Genomic DNA, 24011 nt, shown 5'->3' on the forward strand with positions numbered 1-24011 from the left:
TGCAGTTGTAGTGTAGTTTGAATTTCTGAACCTTATATTTAAAGGCCCTTATATTTTTGTTCTTCCATATAAGCATCATTTTTGACTGTTTTCCAGGATGATTTGGAAGCATGTAGTGCTATAGAGGCATTATTGAAAGAAAAATTTCTGTCTGTGCAAGAGAAGAGGAGGAAGTTAGAGTACATAATTTTCAGCAGACAATTTAAGTTACTCCTAAGTAAATGCCTGACAGCTGGGATTCACAGATAGTATAACAAACAAGATTCTTTCAGAAATACAGTGAATTCTCAGTTTGCATAGTTGAAGTTCCTTCTAATCTTTGAATTATAGCACAGCCATCTTCAGGATTCTTTTGTTATGATTAAAATCTGGATTTCCATATTTTCTTGTTGTTACAAAGATATAAAAAGTCCACCAGCAGAACCCTTAAAAAAATAAAAAAAGAAAAGGAAATCATGAAGGGTAAACAAAAGTGCTGATGGCATAGTTTCCCAAAAACATTTCCCTGGGTCACTGTAGTTTGTTCTGAGAATTTGCCACTGTGTACACACTGCATGCTAGATGCTGCAACTTCATGGCCTATCAGAAGGAACTGGTCTGCATCCTCTTCCTGTCTCTTCCCCTAGAGGAATTTTGAGGTTTTTTCAGTTTTGAGTTTTTTTCATTGAGCCTACTGCTGGATAAGGATAAAATTTTCCCCTTCCAGTTTCTTTCCTTTTCTCCAGAAAGTGTGAATGGATAGGAATATCCATTGCAGTCTCATCATACTTGTATTAGACAGAACAGTCCAAGAAATTTTTTTGCCTTTTTGGCATTTAGGTTGGTACTATTCTTTTCATGTAAAATAAATTCCAACTGGTCAACGATGTATAATTTTAAAATAACAAAATACAGATATTAGAACAACTATATAAAAAGTGAAAATGCTATGATGAGATCTAGGTAAATCCCCATAAATTTCATTAGTTCTTTTCTGTTATTTCTCTCCAATCTGAGGGTTTTTTTTAAATTTTATTTTTTATTGTTTCTGATCTTAAACTCTCATTTACCGATGTCCTTAAGCATTTGTGTTTAAACCACAGTGCTCTAGGACTAAGTGAAGAGGTGGTCTGTTCAGTTGTGGTTTACAATCTGTCATTGACTAATGCCAGAAACTTCATTGTGAAAGACTGAGCAGTTATAAAATATTGTAGACACACTGAATGTGTTTTATTAAATCCTTTGCAGTGGAAGGCAGACTGTGAATTACTTACATGTGAAGCAATCAAAAATATTATAATTTTAAATCCTTCTTTAAATTTGCATGGGAATTTTTCATATTTATATAAATGCTCCTTGCACATAAAGGACGCTTTCAATCTTACCTTATGGATAAACTTTCCTCAGGATAATTGCAAATGGTGCAAAAATCTTGGTTTGCCTTTATTTTTTTTTATTTTGAGGTTCCTAAAGAAATCATGAAAGTGTTCTGTAATATGCCAGAAATGTTGGTAAAAGTGTTTCACTCGAAAATATATCGCATAAATACACAAGCAGAGAGATGAGTAGCAAAATCTTGCTCAGAGAGTGTTTTGATCAGGTGAGATTTTCCCATATATGTCCACTGACAGAAACTATACCCACAGGTTTTGGAAAGTTGAACTCTCCTTCTATCTCATGGACGGACACATCTATTTTCTTCTGCCTTAAAGATTTATACTGTCTTGGTTAAGTTGGGGAGGAAATTTTCTCTCCTTTTTTCAGCAGATCAGCAAATCTCAAGATGCAAACCTATGCCAAGATAAGGTTTTCTGTGCAGTCTCATCCCTCTCAATAGCCCATGTTGCCTGATACTTTGGAATGTAGGAAGAAAACTGCATTATCTCTGTTGTTCTTCTGGGTTAGACGCAGATCTGAAACATAAAATGATATAGCCATGTGTTCAATGTTCAGGAATGTAAATGAAATACAATGACAGGTCAGATCACAAAACCATCCAAACTAAGTCTAGCCAACATCTAGTCCTTCGTGACTCCAGGTGAGTAACTTACCCCAAGACTGAGTCAAAGTATTTTTATTACTTTGTGTATTTGTATTGTTTCTTCTCTCCCACGTGTCTGGACAGTTTAAGTCTCTACATTCCTCTTTATGTCATAATCCACCCACAGTTCTAATTCCTTTAATTACATAACTGTTATACTGGCATCTCAGAAGTAAGTGCTGTATATTGTAGACTACGTAGATGTTATAAGCTGTGACACTGCTTTTTTGAAGAATATATGAAGGACATATGAAAGTTTTTTCCTGTACAAAGCAAATGTTTACAGTAAGTTTCACTATTCGTTGCCCTAAAACTAAGCCTTATCCATATTTAAGCAGCACAAATAAAAATAACATGATGCTAAAAAACTCATAAAAACACTTCTTTGATTTGTCTGCACTTCTATTGCATTGCAATAAACTTTTTGTAAGTTATCACCATTGCTTTAAGATTGTGGTGCTATAATTAATTGTGTGGTGCTATAAACATTACAAATAGAAACTGAAATAGAAAATGCAGATCATCACATTTTCACTACTCTTCACTTACAGATTATAATACAGTAATTGTAGTGTATGAGTTTGACTTGTGGCATGGTTGTGAAGATGAAATTTTTTGTTTCCTTCACATTAATAGCTCCCCTAAATATAAAAAAATCAGAAGTATATTTAGGAGCTGTTTATGTTGGTTAAATATAGCATAAATCTTTATGTAATGGGCTTTGTATTTGAAACAAAAAGTACTGTTAATTAGAGATTATGTTTCTGGTAATCTAGAGAGTCAAAAACTGCAGCTGGACCTACAGAAGATGGAACTGTTGGAGGGTAAGATGGTTGGTGAACTGGCTTCTCTTAAAGACAAAATTGAACAGACCAAAGCAGAGTTGGACATCTACAATAATTTGTCAGCTCTGAAAGCATCAGGAGAAGAAAAGAAAAAGGTAATGAAAAGGATGAAACAAAGTGTGTGCTTTAGAACAGCTAGCGGAGGGGAATCCAGTTTTGTGACTGGCAGTCCTTCTGACAGCTGAAAAACAGGGTTGTACATCAGTGCAGATTAATCCAAATACTATTTTGCTTGCATGTGTGACTTGTTAATTGGGTACATGTAGCAGGTATTCAGCTGGGTATCTTTTGATAACCTCCTTGCACAAAATCTCCCCATTCTATTTTAGTGATTCAGCTAGACTTTTATGCCATTTATGACTACCCATAGCTTTGAATTTAGCAATCTAACATGGAACACAAGCAAAAGAGAATTTCCTACAAATTCTTAATAACAGTATTGCCACTAGTGCTCATACAGTATTTCCTAATCATACAACTTGGTCATAGTCATTGATTATTATTTTTGGGATAGAGCATGCAGTGCTAGAGAAAAGCATATGAGTTCTTTATGCGTATGCATGTGGTCTTGCTCTAAAAGGAAAAAAAGTAGCATCTTGAAAAGTAAATTAAAGTAATGTGCCTGAAGCCTACAGCAAATGAATTCATCCATTAATCAGTTGTGTTGGATTTTTTCCTAACTAGAAACTCGAGGATGACAAAGAAAAATTAACAAAACGCAGTCGTGCTTTTAAGAAAATAATGGAGCATTTGAATACAGAGTATGAGACACTAAAGAAGGAGCTGCAAGAAAATGAGACCCATTCTCAGGTATAGGTCAAGTTACATATTATTCTTTCAGTTGTTTGTTTCTTGGTTTTGGTTTTCTCATACACATGAAGCATTGCACAAACAGAATCTGTTTGTTCCTTCTCACTTAGTTTCCTAAGTCATGTGTTGGAAGTGTATAACTGTATTTGCTGTTTTCAAACAAAAGGTAATATTGTGCCAACAAATGGCTTGTAAGCTTTGGATTATTAGTAGAGATCTTTCTGAGTGAAAAATTATGTGAATTCTTTGTTTAAGTATTTGTGTTTATCTTGCTCAGAACTCTACCTTCTGCTCTTCCTTTGCTTAAGTAGTTTGAGGACGAACTTAGAAAGAAACTGCAGGAGAAAAAAAAGGTCACTACTAATTAGCTAAGATCACTTTTGCTTTTAAAGTCGTGATGATATTTTTTTTCCTTTAAATCTGTGCTATTAATTCCCTTTTCCTTTTTCCAGCTCCTTGCAGGCCACTGAAATTTTAGGGTCTGTTCACATTTAAACAACTTTGGTATATATGTATGTTTACATTTCAAAAGTGAATCAGGAAAAAAGATGTTTATAACTTCTTGATTGGCTTCTATTCTTTCATTATAAACGCACATAAATTGCTGTCATTTTGACAGCAGAACTTTACTGGTATATATGTTTGAATGCACAGAAGAAAAATAGATAATCTTAAAATAAGGTGGAAAGGGAAACTGATTTTTTTTTTAAATGCATTTCACTGTTTTTCATTGATTGAGGTTGTCAAGATATTTGTGCTTTAGAACTGTTATTTTTTCTAATACAGTTAAAAGCTGAAGGTCATATTGTACATGTTTAAGTTGTAATGAATGTTGTGGAACAGATGAGAAGACATAGCTCTGACTGAGGCATATGTGTCCATTTGTAGCATAGGATTATTATAATCATTCTAGGGTGATGATACAAATCCTCAAAGCTATGTGCTGAAGTGTGGAAGACTTCGGATACTGTGAATCTTTTTTGCCAAGATCAAATTCTAGAGTTTAGGTAACTTAGAAATGCGTACCGAAACAGTGTTAAGATACTTGCATAATGAGGCTAAACATTTTATATAAAATAGTAGTTTTATGGAATTTCTTCAGTTCATTAAGCTATGAGAGTTCTGTTTTTATGTGTGTGAAAAGGCTTTTTATGTCCTAAGTGTAAAAAAATGAGGGTGAATTAAGGTATGTCTTATAATAACTGATTATTTGACATTCATCAAGCATTTTGAAGTACAGATAGTGTTCATAAATGTGGAGGACTTGGGCAATTTTGCAAGAGGTCAACTGGTCTTCAAGCAGTTACTATAAAAATAAACTGAATCTTTCCTTTTCTGTGTGCAAAATAGTAAGTATTTCAGTTGCTTTACTGGCTGTGTTGTGTGCAGCAATGTCTACCAAAAGGACAATAATCCTTCTAATTAGCCAGAAATACCTAGTCTTGGAAACAAATTATTGCCTTGTTTACTGCAGACTAGTACACTAGGTAACTGATTCTTTACTGTTAAGGTTTGAATTATAGGGAAACTATTTTCATCTCTTTCAGCTTAAGGAAAGCTTCAAAGTAAAATACTGCAATATTTTCCATATTTATTACCTTAGTTTCCACTTAAAGTTTAGTCTCAGAATGATTTTTAGTTTTACTTTTAAAAATAACATCTTCATATCTTGAAATACAGAACCTTGAACAGTAGCATCAGAAAAACAAATATAAAATTGTATTGTAAGGAAGCAGCCATCAATATAATGTCCACATTAGTTTCCTGTTGATGCTGAAAGTATTGAAGAAGTGCCAGCACTGAACCCACACTCATACAATCTTCTCACTGCAGCTCTGTTCTTATCACAACTTCTGGCATCAGACAGGAAACTTAACTATGGAAGTAAGGAAGTTTCTTCTGTGTAGTGCAAAGTCCAAGACAGTGTCAGGAAATATTGTATCTTTGGTGATTTTAGATCTTACTGATTCTAAGAGATCCATCTGAATGATATGGAGCATAATTAGAATTAGTATCTCCCTGAATTGTTCACCTTTTACTTCTGACTTGCCTGTTTACTTTCTTAGATGACAAATCTTGAATTCTCATCTGATTTTTTCATCTGTCACTGCAGTTGCATACAGTGCTTTTATACAGATGGATTATGAAGTGCTAAATTATATATGCAGGTTAATCATCAGCAGCTTTAAAAGCATTTTGCCATTGTTTTTCATTTCTGTATTTTTTATGTGAAATAACTTTGATCTTATCAGCTGATAGAGTACAAGGTACTCATACAAAATTATTTGTGTAAAATATGTCTGTAATTATTACTGTTTTCATTTTTGGCTCTTTTTGTGGTTTTGTGTTTTCAGCTTACAAATTTGGAGAGGAAGTGGCAGCACCATGAGCAAAATAACTTTATGATGAAGGAGTGTATCCTTTTCTTTAAGAAGTAAGACTCAAATTCACACACTGTATTAATTGAGGAAGAAGTCTGTTTCCTCCCACAGAATAAGACAGGACGGAATGGGCTGCAAAAGACAGGGGAGGAGGGGAAAGGCAATCCTTTGCAAATATCTGCTTAGCTGATAGATATTATATATAGCAAAACCTGCACGTGTTGTCTGAGTTTTACAGAGTTTAAAACATAAGCTTTGCCTTGCAGTCTGGAATTTTCCCTTCTTTCTCAGGTTTTCCACTAGGTTACATATAAAGTTTATCGTCACATCTCTCCAGTGTTATCTGATATTAATCTGCCAGCGTACCATTGTTTGAAAACATGCTGGGGTGGGAGAACTGTCTTGTAGCTTTCTCTTTATGGGATTCAGATTAACAAATTGCATTCCAGTAATCATGTCAGCAAAATCATTACTTGCTAATTTGCAAATGGCTTTCATAAGATAGTTTCTGAAATTAGGAAAAGCACTGAAATTTGTTTTAATTAAAATTGATGGTTTTTCTCATCTGGTACAATTTTTCTATTTTTCTCCTTAGTTATGATAGAGATCTGAATAGGACCAGGCTGTGCTTATACTTATATTCTAGGGACAGTGATTTCACTGCAATAAAATTACTTCTTTAAAATTATTTAAGAAATAAATTGTTATTTAAAAAAATATGAAATCTCTAAGATGCACAAAATCACTGTTACGTGATTACAGTACAAATGTAATTGGTAAAGGTAACATCAAAAGACCACACCATCTAGTGTAGTGTGTTGAACAATGAACATTCCTTCATGTCTCAGAAAATGGCATGGGGATATATTTCAGGCAATTCTGTGTTAGCCTAGACATCACAGAAATAATACTGATGATGATGATAATTATTTAGTAATTAATGCATGTACATATAGCTACATGTATATATGTACATATAATGTTGTTTTCTGCAAATACCAAATATCCCATTTTGCAAATCTGCTAAGTGCTCTAATTCCTAGAAGGATATCTGAAAAAAGTCTTGGACAGTGTAATATAGTTGGAGCCACCTCCTCTTTGAAGGAGGCTCTACAGGAATATTTTATTAAGACACTACTCTTAAATACAATTTTTTTTCAACAGAAAAGACTTTAAGACAAACCAAGATAAAAAGTTGATCAGGATATTAAAGTATCTCCTAACTTGGTACAAAATATTGCCTATCCAAGTGCAGACCCTTACACAGAGTACTTATATCTTCTTGGGCTACTGGAGTGGGGCTGCTTTCTTGTACTGGGACTTCTGTAGCCATTCAGTTATGTACAGCTGTACATAACTGAATGCCTTGAAATGGTTTGGTTTGTGTGTGTACATGTATATATGAACAAAAGTGACTTAGGTTTGTAATCACTTCCTTTTTCTAAAGTGCTTGTTGTGAAATGGCAGCTAGTAAGTAAGTGTAAGTCCTTTAGCCCCAGTCTGAGTTTTTTCCACTATTTTCATCCCTTGACAGTTTTCACAGAAGGAAGTGTATGGTATTGTGGTTCCCTTGTGATCTGTGATTGTGCTCATATTTCTACTGGCAGTTTGTTTCCTTAATTCTTTTAATCAGTCATAGCAATAAAAAGTCAGGAGAGTGACTACCAGCCAATAATGAAGAATTCGAGAAAGCTGGTCAAAGAATACAACAAAGCTCTCATAGAAGCTTTACAGAACACCAAGAACTGAACCCAGGCATTTCCTTCCTGCCCGAATGGACCAACAATGAGAGATGTGCAAAGGCCGTGTGGAAAGCTGGACTACTGAGATAATTTATTCACCACTGGTGTGATAGATAGTCTTAAAATAATTTTTCCAGGTTTTTAGAAGTTATACATTTTAATACTATCCCTCCTTTTGCACTGTTTAAAATTTTTGGAAATAATCATCTGAATTTTAGAAAAAAAAAAGGAAATATTGTCCAATGAGTTACTGAGGCCCATTGCTGAATTGCATCTCAAATGTGAAATTTTAGTCTGCTTTACACTCTGAATTTCTAATTGCCTTGTAGTCCTACCCCTTCCAAACAGAACGTGACTGCTTGACAGGCTGTCATATGCATTATCTTAAATTAAGTGCATAATAAGATAAATGGTAATATAAACATACCTTACCTATATATATAGCAATTTATACTAAGTAGGGAATGCATCTAAGGATGGCAAACATCTTTTAAAGTCAAAATTGCTTCATGGTGTAAAATCTTACAATAAAAGCAAATGCCAGGAAATTTTCATTTCCTAATAGAGAATTAACTTTGTTATTATTTAAGATGTAATTATAAAAAGCAAACTCTGATAAAAAGTAGTGAAACATAGCTAACACTGATTTTGGGTGAAGCATTTTACTGCTGTAGTATTCACCAGTAAAGGAAATAGCAGAGAAACTTATTTGTATTTTCTGCAGTGTTTTTTTCCCTCCAGTTTCAAGCAGCTGTGTCATATGAAACCTCTGACAAAAATCCACGAGGAAGAGTTTCAACATAGAACAAAACCAGGGCTTTTATAGAAAATAACAGTATGCTTTATGATACCAAAATGTCAGAAAACATTTAGATTAAAAAAAAAAAATCCATTTTTATATTTGTCTCACATTCTACATGTAATGTATTTTATAAACTGCTTATTGATCATTTCTTTCATCTGGTATATTGTAAGTTAGTCCTGATCAAATAGAAAAAGCACAGTTGACTATAGATAGAAATTTTAGCTGAACAGTAAACTAGTCTTATAGAAAGAAACTATGAAAAAGCAGTGGGATCTGGATTTATAGTTTTTCCGCTCTCTTAGAAAAGTTTTCCAGAAAATAGGTAGACTATGCACCTCACTTCATGAAACTGGAGTAGAGAAATTATAAGGAAATGTTCTGAGTCCATTAAAATAGTTCTGCATTTTTGTCACTAAATTTCCTCAAATCTTTGATTGTTTTTTGGAGTATAAAAGAAATCTCTAAGCTAAAAATGTTGAAGATTTGTGCAGAAAGCTCTGTGTTTGCTAATTCAGCACACTGAATGGTGTTGCTCTATATGTTTAGAATATTTAGAGATAATGGAACGGGATTTCTATAAACTAAGGACTGTTATCTAGGGGAAATTCCCACTAAAGTCTCTTCCTTCCTGTTAGAGTTTCAGCTATTCCAGAGAAAGCCTATTATTTGCAGAGATAAAGTTGAGGTCTAATATTCTCACCAATTGAACCATCAGCCAGAAAGATCACCTCCTGAATGTCGCTTGTGCTGGAATAACATATTGCAATGAACAATGGAAAAAAGCTGCAGACTGAATAAGCAGACTGCTTTGACTTTACTTTCTCTCAGGGCAGGGGAAGGTTTTATTCTTTGGTAGGAATTCTGCAAGATAGCATGGTAAAGCTTACAGGTTTTTGCTGTGTTCCCAGGAGATGCCTGTCATGAAATCCCTTTCTCCAGCATGTGGTTCTGTTCCGTGTTCTATTGAAGGATCTTCTGTGTAAGAATCTCATCACTCATTCTTTCTCTTAACAATTCACCCTTATGGTCCTTGATGGCAGTCATAGTACCCATGGCTGAAAAGAGCTGTATGGATTCGGAGTGGTAAGCTGTGTGGCAAGTGTTTCATCTCCCTCTGGAAGATTATTAACTCACTCCTAGTAGCGAGCTGTGTAAATTGTACCCTTATGTACCTCCTCAAGTGTCAGTGAAAATCACCTTTTCTTTAGTTCTTTTTATATATATATTTTTTTTTTTTTTTTAAATACAGTTTAAGTTTAAGGCAATGTTTTTTTCACTGAAGCTCCTCTCTGTACATCAGGACATGAATTCAGTAACACAGCTCTTCTCTACCCAGACAATCTTTTATCCTTTTTGTGCTACGACTTCAGGCTGAGAGGACATGAATTAACTGTCAGTATCTGCAGAGTGGAGATATTTAAAATCTCTTCTGCTCACCTTTCTCAGCAGGGCTGAGTAAGTATCACCTCCCTCAGCTTGCCTGGAAATGCTCTTCCTAATTTGTCCCAGAATACTGCTGGCCTGTTTTGCTGTGCTTTGTTGCTGTTGGTCAGCTTGGTGTACACCAGGAAAGGCCCCAAGGTGCTTCTCAGTAAAGCGGGTTTCCAGCCACTCAGCCCTTTGTGTGCGTGGATGCCTGGATTGTTCCTCCACAGGGGCAGGACTCTGCATGTATCTGTGTGGAATTCCAGTGTGTGGAACTTCATGACATTCTTGGCTGCCCACTTCACCTGTTTAGATCCCCCTGAGCAGCACTACACCTATATGGTGTATCAGCCACTCCTTCCAGCTTTGTGTCATCTGCAAGCTTCCTGAGAGTGATGTCTGACCCATCATCCAGGTCATCAGTGAAAAGGTTAAACTATATTGCCCTCATATCCATGGCTGTGGTATTCCACTACTGTCTGGCCTCCAACTGGACTTCAGGCCACTGATCATGCAGTGAGCCCCAAGCCTGCTTATCTAACCATACTTTGCCAGCTTATCTGTGAGGATTTAATGGAAAATGCTGGCAAACACCTGGCTTATGCAGAGGTAAACAACATCCACACCTCTCTCCTTGCATGTTATTAGTTGCCTCATTGTGGATGGCCATCAGGTTGGTTAAACATAATTTCTGCTTCATAAGTATGTGTTCTCTGCTCATGATCAGGTTCCCACCTTTCATGTGTCTGGAGATCGTATCCAGCCTTAGTTGCTACACAACTTTCTCAAGGATTGAGATGAGGCTGACCAGTCTGTCATTGGACAGATCACTCTTCTTGCTCTCCTGAAGGCAGAAGTGACACATTCTAGCTTTCAGTACTCAGAAGCCTCTCCCTTACCACCATAAAATAAAAAAGGTACTCAAGAATGACCTTGCAATGCCTTAAGTCAGCTATCTCTCTACACAAGTGGGTGCATCTCAACAAGCTCCATGTAATTACATGTATGCAGTTTATTAAAAGTTGCCTTACCTAGTGCCTGTTCAGTAAAACACCACTGTGGGATTAGGATACCAGGCTTGACAATTACTGTCACTTCCACATCCCATTTCAACGGCACACTGTGTGAAAAGAAGCATTTCAGTTTCAAAGCCTTCAATCAAACCATCTGTTGCTGCCATGTTATTTGTGCTTGAGGACGAGCACAGGAATTACTGCTGTTGTTCCCAGCTCATGATGGCATGACAGTACACCAACCTCGTTCCCATATATACAGGGATATCATCATATCTACAAGCAAACATTTTTGCTGCAAGCAAAGGTAATCCTCTTGTTGGTCTTCCTGCTTCATCTTGCTCTCATTACTTTTCATTGTGATTTTAAAAAGCTTGGTTTTCTTTCAAAATAAGTTTATTTTTTTATTTCTCCTAGTGAACTTAGAAGACAACAATCCAATATTCCTGTGAACAATTCCAGATAGGCAGAACACTGAGAGTTCTTTCTGCCTGACAACTTTAGTTAATGGCTCTTAGTGCTAGCATGTGCTGTTTCACAATTGCAGGGACATGTTTCCAAGGTGAAGTGTTTGTAAATTCTTTCTTTACGCTTCTATTTTCCTGCTGCAAGCATAAAACAAAAATACAAGGCATAATGCAGGCTTTATGAAGAGGTGCAAGACATTAGAATGCCTTAGTTTGAGGAGAAAGAGATTAAAGGCTTCCTTTGTAACTCTTCTTAAAGTATCTGCTTTGAGTAAGCTCCTTGGAAATGTCTCTCATGGTGATAATGGTTGTGGTGGGTGTAGCAATTGGAGTGAAAACCCTTCAGATTCTGAAAGTGGTCCTAAAATTGGAGCTCGCTTGAACACCTGCATGGTGTGAATAGCAGCTGAGCACCAAATGAAACATATTCTTGTACGTGCAGATCAAGGCTCTGAAATGCAGGTCAAGCATTCAGAAGGGAGCTGGATTCCTCCCAAACAAAATAGTTGTCATCTTTTTTCTTTTTGAATAAAGAGGAAGGAAGCCTTTAAGCATTCACTGCTATAGAGATTATCTGAATTCAAATCCCAGCTTTGATCAATCATTCCTTGTGATTGACAGAATCTTGGAGCAGAGGAAGAAACGTTTTTACCCTGACTTGTGCTCAACACTTAGAGGTCCTCCTTTAAGGAAGGAAGACGAACTCGACAATATGCTAAATGTGTGAAATGGGACAAAATGCTCCACATTAAAAAAAAAAAAAGGGGGGGGGGGGGAGAGAGAAAAGGAGCCAGAAATATAAATTATCCACTCTTGTTTCCTTTTGTAGAGCTAATTCCTTAAAAGCTACATTCATTCATCTAAAGTGACTGAACTTGATTCACTGAACACTGGTATCTTTGTATCAGCCCCAAGATTTCCACTGTGCAGCAAAGGATGAGTAAGGTACAAGACCTCTGTCTCCAACATACAGCTCAAGTTTGCCCACAAATACTTGTGATGTAAGAGGGGCTCAACATTTCTTACAATTAAGAAGAAAAAGAAAATAGTGACTATAGTAGAAATTATCAGTTGCATGATAACAGTTATGCATGAGAGACAAAATTCCAAATGAAGCCTTCAAATTTCCAAGATTTCCAATCCCAAATTTTGAAGAAGAGGCAGGTGGACAGCAAATTTATCACTAAGTTGTACTTGCTTAAAATCCCTATTAAAAAGCACCATTGAATCATACTAACAGTGTGATAATAAGTCAGTGGAAGATAGTGGGTCCTGCAACCAGGATATTAACAGTGAATTTTTGTAACCCTGATGGCTGAGAACACTACCCCTGTGATCCAGTTGACATGACCCATTTCCTGGTCCTTGAAAACAATAGTCTGATCTTCAAAGATCACATGTCTTAAGAGGCTTATGAAATTAATCTTTATTTCTCCAGATAGAAAAAAATAAGAAATTTGCCTTGTTCATGCCCTTTTACTTTAAGGGGTAATAGTATTATTGCTGTGCATTATTTGGGGCGATTTAATAGCAATATCTTAAAGATATTTGGATATACTATTGTTGCCATTAAACATAGATACACAGACTCATTTGTACTTCAAAATATGTTGTAAAAAATTACAATGAAAGTAGTAGAGCAGAGAAGCAAAATTTTTTTGTCCTTCTGCTGACAACAGCCATGCCATTCTAAAACACACATGAAGCATTTTTCAGAGGAATACAAGGGACTTGCAAAGTCGAAGTTTTCACAGCACAGATGTTAGACAAATGGCCTAATGTCAATGGCGTTCACAATGATTTTACAGATACAGACGTTCTAAAGTACTCCTGTGTTTTTTCATCATCTGAGCTTTCCCTTTGAAAGAAACCTGAAATTCCCATCAGGTCCTGTGTTTAATTCCATTCAGTAGATTTCTTTTCATTTCAGCCTCACGAAGACAGGAAAGAAAAACAGCTCCTTTTGGATGAGGCTATTCTGTATGCTCAGTACTTAGCCATTTTCCAGGCTATGTTCTCCAAGAGAAACTCTCTTTAGAAAAGAAAACAAGAATATAGAGCAAAAAAAGTGGATCGTAGCTATGTTTACAACTCTGAATTGCCTTGTAAGTATGCATATGCAAGAGAAGCAGTAGAAAAAGCGTAAAGAAACTGCACCTCCTCAGAATGAGGTGCAGCAAAAAACACTGTTACCTTTTCTACCTCACCTTAAAGTTTCTCAGAACCACCCATTTCAATAGAAGTGCCATTCCTCCATACTGTCCTATCCGTGTTTGCTTGACTTGCAGCCCAGAAACCTTTACCTCCCTCCATTTACCTCTGCAATTTAAGTGGTAGGGGAATGCTCATGCTGAGTGCTTGCACCGGCAGCTGCACATATCCTCTCCCTGGCCTCCTGGCTGCTACCTCTCACTTCCAGGTGGTCCCAGATGGATGGCTTAGGGCCTACAGATGGCCTCAGTGGCATAGGCCATGCTGCAGAGGAGAATATGATCTGTTTGAGAAATTAAACTTAAACCCCATCATTTGTGAACCTTTGTTTCATATTAGCTGACTGTGATGAGTAATAATTCCTGAAGCTCCTTTAGTGCCTCCTACTAACGCATATTAACATCACGTCAAGGCCAAAGTAATGGCTTGGTTCCAAAGAATAGAATACAACCAGACACTGCAAGAGGATATGTGATTTCTGCTAATACATCTACCTGACTAAAAAAGTATAGTGGCATTGGTTTTTTTTCTTCTTCACGTATTTCCATGTGGTACAGCATGTATGAATGGGTTGTCCTTGAGACAACTATGCTGCTTATCTAAGGAGGAAAGCCTGGTGTCAGGAGTTCAGGGCACTTGACATATCATAAAATTAGCCTTCAGCAAAGAGTTATGAAAAGCATGTTTAATGCTAGGGTTCTATTTACATGTTGGAAGACAATTTGTTTCCCTGCTGCAACTAATTTGAATTCGTGCATGCCATTGTGTCAGGGGTTAAGATGTGAATATGTTTGAATCAGCAGTTAAAAACCAAACAAACTGATGTTTTAGAGGGGAACACTTTTGAAAATTTTGGAGTCTTTCCGAGTGCCTTTAGAAAAGATGAGAGTGTGGCCTAAGGGGCCAAAGTACAGCTACATATCTGTCTGAGGATGTGGCAAGGATGTTCATTGGACAGCCTGGTAGTCAACACCCTCACATGGAATAAAAGTTAGAGTAATTCAGTTAACCATATTTTATTCCTTGTGCCATCCTTCCTTTTAGCCCAGTTTGTTTTACTGGCCATCTGGTTTTGCCAAAGGCTATTTGGAATTCTTCAGGTCATTATTAGTGAGTGCAGGCTGAGACCCAGTATCCCCATTAGCTAAGCACTGTCTCTTTGGTGGTGGGGACAAACCATCACCAATCAGAGGGTGACGAGATCATACAGTTTTTAGTTCATGGGACACAAAACTGATATCACCTACCTTAAAAAATACTTATGTTCTAGTCTCATGAAATACAAAGATGAAAATATGAAAGGTAGACCTAGCAGACACTTAATGTTGATTGAGAGTATGTCAGAATATTGAAATCCTTTGAATTCTGCAGTAGAAAAAGTTTATCGTGATTCATTTTGACTTTAGTGGGAGGAGTATTTAAACTGTGGACTGAAAAGCTTTCCAAATAGAAACAGACCTAAATAGAGTGTATTATTGTTGGCTGAATTATAGATGCTATTCTTTATTTCTTCTAAAATGAAATTTTGTAATGAAACACAAATCAAATACACAGTCCTGCTGATGCTGGTACTCTAAACAAATTCTGACTTGGGTTAGTATGTATCTCCTCTCTTTTGGCTTCAGCAGTCCTTTGCAACCTTCTTGAATTAGTGGAATGCTGCATATTCAGCCTGTCCACTCTGTCCTGGAGATTATTAATTATCTTGTCATCATGGCAGATGAAATGATCAGTAATAGAAGTTGGTTCTTCAAAAAAGAATGAGCAGCTCACCTGGCCCATTTTTCACACTGCAAAATCAATATCAGGAGCATTGCTTTGTACTTAGGTGTATTTCAAATGGAGACATGACACATTTCTCCTCAGTGACATCTTTACAGCAGGAAAATGAGATTTAAGTGAAAACTTTAAAAACCCCTCTAAACTTAGAATAGCAATCTGAAGAACCACAGCCTTGACTGCAGTTTCTTAACTCCCCTCTCCTTCCTCCCTGCTCCCCATCCCTCAACAAACAAAAAGACAAAAAATAATTGAGGATTGGCCAACTTATAAACAGGTTAAGTGAACGACAAAACAGTTATCTACTAGATAGGAAGTATGATAATACTTAGTATCTGCTAATACACTACGTTTTCTGATATTGGAGGGATTGCTGCTTGCAGACTTAGAAAAGATAAGATGCAATTGAAAAGGGGTAATCACTGCTGCTTCACATCTAGGAGTAAAAAAAGAGTAGATGTTCTCCAAAATCTAAAATGGACAAAATATATATGTTTGGGGTTTTTTTTTAATCTGAAATGAAACTACATAAATATCTTCTATTCTGCTTCCTTTAAGTGTCAAAAAGGAATTTTAGTAGTGTTTGTACCTCATACTGTGTTTTTGCACCCAAAGGGTATTTTCAGTATAAATTTCTACTTGCTTTGGCATTCAGTTACATGGAGGGCCAGGAGGCATACAGGTAAGGAACTCTGGGCTGCTGCCTTCCCATTTGCTCTGGTTGTAAATCTTCTCTCTACATGGCAATAGATCTTGGGTATGAGGGACTTCCTTTGTGAAATCTACACTACAACCAAAAGCTAAAAGGAAATTAAATCAAAGTAGGATAAACCCATTCCCCCTTTCCAAATCTATGCTGAACATTCCTTTTTCTGTATTTCCATAAAAATATTTCTGGCTGTTGGCATCTTGGCGGGACTACAGAACTTCCAAATATTGTATTGCCATGAATCATGTTTAGTCAAGTGGTAAACAAGATTGTTCTTTATTTTCAATTTGGTTTATATATTTGAGTGCTGCCTTTCCATTTTTTAAATTTTTTTTCCTGCTTTTCTTTGTATTTTTTCTTTGGGTTTTGTTTTAGCTTCCAAGACCTCCCTGAGTGATATGGGCATTTTAATCCCACTGAAGTCATAATAACTCTGTGTGAGATTTATTATTGCAACAAGTTTTCAGTCTGTTTCCAATTGTCAAATGTAAAGAAAAATTGTTTCCAATAAAACATATGAACTAAGGGAGTAGTTAGCTGGATTGGGGATGGCTTTGGTCTATACTGGATTCAGCTGGCTGTTTTGTTACCGTTTACTGCATATTTTCATTATTGTGTGCAGAAATGCATTGCAGCCAGCAGCTTACATGTGGATTAAATAAATAAGGGAAAACACAATAGCACCCTGAGAAGTTAGCAGACCTGGTCTTCAAGAAGGAGATAATAACACTTTCCACCTACTGTACCTAGGTGGAGGATGTTTTACTTGCACTCTCCCGCCTACTGGAGGATGCCATCATTGTTCCTATTCTGCTGACTATGAACAACAGCAGTCCCCTGCTTCTCCAACAGCTCCAGATAATTGTTTTGATGTATTGCTGGATGGACGGGATTTGTGCTACCCTGCAGTCCTGCTGATACAGAAATGCCTTTAAGATCCTGCCTTTCCCATCCTAATCTACAAAGGAAACAGGAAAAAGGAACTTAAACTCCCTGTACTCAGACAGCAATGAGGCTGTTCCAGCCTGCGCCAGTGCTCTGATTTCTTGCCTGTGACTTGTAAACAGCAGACCATGCAGGACAAGAGTAACTGCTAAAGGTCTACGCTGGGGAAAGGATACTCCATGAGCAACTGTAAGAACTGGATGGATACACTTTGGAAAGCATGGACCCTCTAGCACACCTAGTTCTCTATGGATTCAGCCTGTTGATTTCAGGTAAACTTTGTCTTTAATAGCTGTAGTGGACCTGTCATGCCTTTCTTTGTTTTTCACACAGTGTGCACCTACCCTTTTACTTTCTACCCTTCACTCCAGCGTTTACCTTTACTGATTTAAGTACTCATGTTTCTTTCAGTGAGTCCAATTCTCTGTGCAGAGCTCTTACAGCCAGTGAGGGCAGGACTGGGGCCAAGCAAATGGGGGTGATTTAACTACACGTAGGATCCACTGCTGCAGCTTTTAACTGTTGAATTTGTTGACACATGTTGCAACAGGGGTTTTTTTCTGTCTAATGGTACAATTTTTTTTCATACAGCTGATAACTTTAAAACCATTGGTGTGATTCCCTAAGAAATCTGTTCTAAATACAGATTAAATGTCAATTTCTTCTATGACTGAGTTTATGAACTAGCTGTACACTTGATGTGTGTAGCTATTCCAGTATCTGATTTTAGACAAGATTCCACAAGTGGGATTTAGATAAAAGTCAGTGAACAAATAGGGGAAAAATACAAGATCAATTAAAAACCCTTCAAATATGGTTATATAGTATTACCAGCAAATGTCATTAGTTCAGCAAGTCAGAAGTTATCATATGAGCTATCTGTAGAAAGGTATATGGAAATAATATACTGATTCAAATTTAGTTTACAGTAATTTCAGCATTAATGTTTGAGATACCTTGATGAACCTATCACATGCAGAGCCCTGAGGAAGAATGTCCTTCTGCCATTAGATTCAGAGTTACTCCACATTTGAGTATCATTTTTGCAATCCTCAATTTGATTTTGTAGTCAGTTTCTTCTGTAAAAATAAGTAAAAGAAAAATACAAGGCACATGATAACCTTAGACTCTTAACTCACCCTTGACCGTTGTATTAAGATATATACATAGGTTGTTCCAGTCCATCTCACAGTGAAAATGTAATGTGCTGTAGAACTGCAAATTGTCTTGCAATGAAAACCAGAAAGTAGGAAGAAAAGGCAGAAATCCTCATTTCCGTCCGACTATCTTCACAATTGCTTTGCACAGATCTTCCTGATTAGCAGCATGCTAACAGCTGTTAACAATAAAATTGTGGCTTTGAGATGTTACTTTTGGCATCAATAAAAGGCTAGAGGTTAATGCAGACCAAAAAAGAAAAAGTTTTTAATCTGTTGAAATCATGTTTGGAAATATTCATATCTAGCAATTGCTGTAATAGGCTGCATATTGTTATTACCAACTCCTCTTCTGTGGCTTCAGTTTCTTGGTTGTTTAGCAGCACATGGATTCAACCTATTTAGTCCTTAGATCACTTCCAGCTTTACACTTTTTGAAAATATCTGGTGCTGTAAGCATTATGGATGGATTAGAAAAGAAAGTCCAGTTATTCCAGCTTTTTTCCTTGTCCCTCCTGTTTCTCTGCATGGTGTCATATACATATTTGACACAGACAGCAATGACATTCATTAAGTCACAAGTACAGGAGAAACAAGTCATTTGCAGCGATTAGCTATAAAAATGTGGAGACCACAGACAGCCCATCGCCGATGAGCTGCCAGTCACTGAATTTTCCACAGGGGCTGACCAGCGAGGTGTGTGCTGTAGTCACACCCATCTCAATAGATCTGTCAGCTTTCCCGCTTTTGTTTGAGAATGATATCATGTTTCCTGGGGCTAACAGTGGAAGACAATGCGAGCCTGCTTTCCTCTAGATACTGCAGGCGGAGTTCAGGAAAGCAGGAATGACATTCCCTGAGCAGGGGAGGGTCTATACTGAGCACAGACGCTGAACTGGCTTAACCTTGTCCCTGATGATTGTGGGCTTCTCTGGGTGTGTTACTGGGTAGATACAAAATCCACTCCACCCTTTTCCAAGGTGAAAACCACTGACTTGGTTCCCATTAGGAGAAATGACCTTTGATTTATAGTCTTTTTATTTTTAATATCAGTACTTCATTAGCAGCTAGAGCAAATGGTCCAGCTTGGAAGGTGGCATTCAAAGTATACACAAATGTTCACTTTTGCACTCTCTACATTCCACAGCAAATGTTCAATTAAACTGATAAGGAGTGGAATTTAATCCTGCTGGGATTCTTCAGACTAGACTGAGTATCACCACATGTTTTTTTCTTTTGGTTGTTTATGTCCCTGACATTTTAGACTAGCAAAATTATGCTGGCATCTATCCTGCAGTATGGACTTGAATGCCGAGCTTGCGGCTAGGTTCAGTCTGTTGAGTTCTGACCAAAGAAGAGCTGCAGATTTATTTATTCCTCTAAAGGCAAGGAATGAGTGTCACAACTCGTAATTTGCCTCAGAAACGTCTCTGGCATCCTCAGGTGTCCTCAGATGGTCTAGAAATATGCTTGCAGTTTCTCACAGTGAGCTAACCCTCAGAAATGTTCAAGTGTGAGCTTTAGTTTATTTATCTTTTATCAGTAAAGGACTGGTGAAAATCAGCAATAATTGCAATTAGCTTCAGGAACATTTCTTTGACTATTTGTATCAGGAAACAAATATATCGTCAAATGTCTTCATTCCCAAGACAGAATTTTCTGTGCTACAATTTTGCTCTGCCAATAATCTTAGATCCAGTGGCTTTCTAAAAATACAGGATTTTTTTTTCTGATTTAGCTGTTGGACCCAAATATGGTAAAAGACTCAAAAGATTATAATAGCCTTTTTAGAAAAAGGTAATAGAGGAGCAAACCCTTGCAGTAGCATTCATCGGCTCTCTATCATCTATGCTGATGGCTTCTATGCATTTTCTTTGGGATCAGTAGGTGTTATGAAAAAAATCTAAATTATCTGTATTATGTGACTCATTTTCATATTTGGAAAGTTGAACAGCTTAGACACATAGACACAAGCATTTGTGATGCTGTAGGCTTTTCAAAATGACGTCAAAATTTTTAGTTGGATTGTAAAGTTCTAACAATTCTGCTTCAAGACTTTTATTTCTCTTTGCAAGCTTAATTTAACCAAAAGAAATCCTGTATTAACCAGTGGCTAATCCATGCCTGTGACAGTGAACAAGAATGTCATTCTTCCCACAATTAAAGGGACTAGGCTTCTGTGAGCATCTTCAAATTGCCTGTTGTCAGATCAAAATGGCAGCTGAACTTCAGGGTGTTGTGTAGCTGAGTGCTGGGGTTTTGAACCTTCCACAAAGAAATGGAGAAAAACCACTTCTGACCTTTTAATCTCAGGTATTTCATAACTGTAATTGTGAGGTTTTCATATCAGGTATTTGCCACATAACGAGACATTACTCTGATGCACAACCTTTTTGACATCTAAATTATCCAACTAGTCCTGTGAATTAGAGGAGTTTTAAACAAATTCATATTTTGTTCCTGAAGTGTATTTGATTTGTGAGACACAGAAATTGCATCTGCCTGCCATACTGTGCCTGGTTCACACCTACAGAGATGCAGAATAGCTCTCAGGAGGCTTGTGTTCCCAAAAGTCATTTCAACAGCTGAGAGTGGTCAGGAGTGAAAAGGCATTACTTCATGACCAAAGGAATCAGCTCTGAAAGGGTGAAATGAAACCACACAACATTTGTAAATGTTAACATATGCTATTGTTTTAGATACAATTTTGATATATAGATACATGAATACACATGTACTCTATGGTTTTTATATTTCGTCATAATTAAGATGGGTAGATTACTTTTTTCTGAATTTTCATTTAAGGGAAAACTGAAGCTGTAATATTTTGCACAGATTGTCTGATACCCACAAGATTTTTGTCTGGAAGGCTTTACTGTACAAGAGGGAGAATAAAAGTGATAGATACTCACTGCCCAGCTGTCTCTAGGGCAGGGGGATACAGTTGGTCCTTCATGTGCTCAATGAGAATTACTTGGGCTGGAAACTGACTCTGTATCAGTCATATACACAAGCATGCTTGGCCTAGACCCATCTCTTAAAGAAACAAAAAACTCTGTTCAGCTCTCTTGTAAGACTAAGAAGTCATGGAGGTATGGAGGGTGTTGCATAGGCACAGCAGCAATGAACCAAAAATGGATGTGCCTACTACTTGTGTGAAACAGATTTAGTTCCATGACCAGGTCCCTCTGTAAGATCTATCTGGGAGTGGAGGGATGAAAATCTTAGAGAATTTGCAGCAAAGAACTGCCCTCCAAAGACAGTCTCTATCCTGTACTGGGTAGGTTGTATTTAGGATGCTGTTCCACTGGGGTTTCAGCGGAGGCACACAGCAAAGAATAACCCATGTCTAAAATAGAGAATTTCCTATAAGGAGTTTAAAATGGTGAATGTTTATATTACAAATTTGATAACTGTTCTCCAACTGTTAAACAAGGGTCATATCTTAAAAAAGTTAAAAAGCTATCAAAATACATTTTGTAATTTATCACTTGGAACCATTAACCCCTTTACAATGTAAAGATATTAGACATTTGCTATGTTCTGAAAGGATTTTTGAAAGATACATTAACAAATTACATTTCTCTTTTCGGAAATGCAAATTTTTTACTTGAAGGCTGATTTTTTTTTCTTGCTGCTATTTATTTATTTTTTTGTGCTGTCAGCATGACTAATGAAGAGATTAGTTAATTTCTCCTTTGGAGAAGCCTTCCTTGACAATGCAATTCCAACTGCACTTCTGATTGTGCTGATGATTTTCCCTTGTGTTATTTCCTGGCTGTTCATCACAGACAAGCCACTGGTCAGGGGCCTTGGCCTCCTTAGTCTCAAAATGTGCTTAGCACCAGAAAAATCTCCCAGCTACTTTAGCCAGAAAAATCAGTAAAGTGGGGGTGCCCTTCTGTACAGACAAGAGCGTATTAGAATGTGTTCTCCCAGCGTTCAGTGCTCACAGACAGCCAACCTTATGCTTATTGTATGCACTGACTAATTGTTTACCTGTGTTATTTTACCTACTTTGGCTTGGCACATTTGCAGTACAAATACGAGCTTCATAATGCAACTGACAAGGGCCAGCCTTGTTATGGATGTATTTATTTTGATGTGCACAAACACTTTTGATGATATGATACCCATATTTCGCTGTCTGCAAATCCAACCATATGAACCTGAACTACAAGCCTGTCCTACTGGAGCTTTCCCACATTCTTCAGCCTCTTTCAACATTTTCAGCATTACCTGGCACACTGTCAGCTAGTTATTCAAATAGCCATTGGTGCTGCTATGTTGTTTCCCATTTTACTCACTTGTGGTCAACCAGGCCTAAAGAGAAATCACGACAAACCATGTTTTGGTTTCTTTTTTGTGTTTTGGTTACTCACACACGCACACGCACACATACACACACAAAAAACCCCATATTTCAGCACGGCTTCTCCTCTGGAAACCTCAAAAAAGCTGCAGCGCAGGTTTCTTCTGGCTTTTTCATCTTAAAATATTGGTTTTGACAGGTTGTGAAACAGCAGACATACAGAGAAAACAAGAAGGCAGTGGTATTTCCTTCAACTGCACCAGAGGTACCAAAGGCAGATGAGCAGATACCAAGATAGGCAGCCCTCCTAGCTTTGAAACTATTTTGTTTTTCACACATGTGCTCTGGTCTTCCCACTACTGCTAAGTAGCATAGTGATAGCCTGTCGGTAATTTTTCATCTCTTATTAGTTTCACAATACCTTCCCCCCACAAATAGTGCCCTATTTCTAAGGACTAGTGGTCTTGGTATTAGAACAATGAAGCATCCCACAGCTGCACAGTAGCATCATGTAAAATACAACAACAAGATTCTTTACATTAACAACAAAAAAGGTTTTATTGGGAAACCTGGTTGTTAGCTCATTTATCAGATGTTTTCCAGGAGCATTTGTGACTTTTTTTCCACCCCTATTGTTCCAGCTCTACGGTAGAGACTCTTACTCTCTTTGGACAATAATTTCAACCTTGTTTTCCTGTGGAGGAATGAGCTGTCAGAAGAGAATCTGACTCACTGGGAGAAATTACCTGAGCTGCTGCTATCTTTGCATTCCAGATAACATTTCCAGGACACTTAAAGATCACTGAGCCCGTAAAATGAATACATAGTTTCAAAGCCCACCAGATTTTTTTCTTTTTTGAGAATGAACCAAAAATATCATAAATGTTGAGACCCCGGGAAAAAACATCCAAAATTGCCAGATTCTGATTTGGTGTCTGTTCTACTCTTCCTATGAAAGATATGCCCAAACAGTTAATGTTTTGGGTTAGTTTCTGACTGGCTTTAATATTAAGTAAGGAGTACTTACTTTTTTTCTTTTTGGAAGAGGAGACATGTTGATTTAGTCTCTATTTTATTTATTTCTTCATATTTAATTTGCATTATTTCCAGCCTGATTATCGTCCACATTGTCTAGTTAATTAATTTTTAATAAATCATTTTTTATTCAGTACTTCCCCAAGAATTAATCAAATGTTATACTTCCTCAGTAAAATTGCTTGTATGATTGCCATTCGTATTTCTAAATAGGTTAATTTAGTTATTTTAATCTGATACATTGTTTTATACCAAAGAAAAAAGACTGGAGAGGGTACAGCTGAAGTTATAACTACAAAACAGGACACAATGAGAAATACTGAGGTTTAGGCTATTTGGCAAGTTTGGTTTGTTC

General features: G+C 37.0%; 2 protein-coding genes across 5 annotated transcripts in view; both read left to right on the forward strand.

The window, feature by feature from the left end:
- IFT74 (intraflagellar transport 74) overlaps positions 1-8394 on the forward strand; it is a 35653-nt gene extending 27259 nt beyond the window's left edge. Inside the window, exons 17-20 of the mRNA XM_084225753.1 lie at positions 2797-2960; positions 3550-3675; positions 6030-6090; positions 7690-8394. Coding sequence (XP_084081879.1) covers positions 2797-2960; positions 3550-3675; positions 6030-6090; positions 7690-7805 — 467 coding nt within the window. The 3' untranslated portion in view covers positions 7806-8394. The remainder of the gene's footprint in view (positions 1-2796; positions 2961-3549; positions 3676-6029; positions 6091-7689) is intronic.
- An 8874-nt stretch (positions 8395-17268) lies between these two features.
- The window catches only part of TEK (TEK receptor tyrosine kinase), a 38992-nt gene continuing 32249 nt past the window's right edge, over positions 17269-24011 (forward strand). For all 4 annotated transcript variants that reach the window (XM_084225749.1, XM_084225750.1, XM_084225752.1 and 1 more), the window contains exon 1: positions 17269-17424. In XM_084225749.1, coding sequence (XP_084081875.1) covers positions 17373-17424 — 52 coding nt within the window. In that variant the 5' untranslated portion in view covers positions 17269-17372. The remainder of the gene's footprint in view (positions 17425-24011) is intronic.

The sequence above is a fragment of the Fringilla coelebs genome (assembly GCF_963513975.1).
Source record: "Fringilla coelebs genome assembly, chromosome: Z".
NCBI lineage: Eukaryota > Metazoa > Chordata > Aves > Passeriformes > Fringillidae > Fringilla > Fringilla coelebs.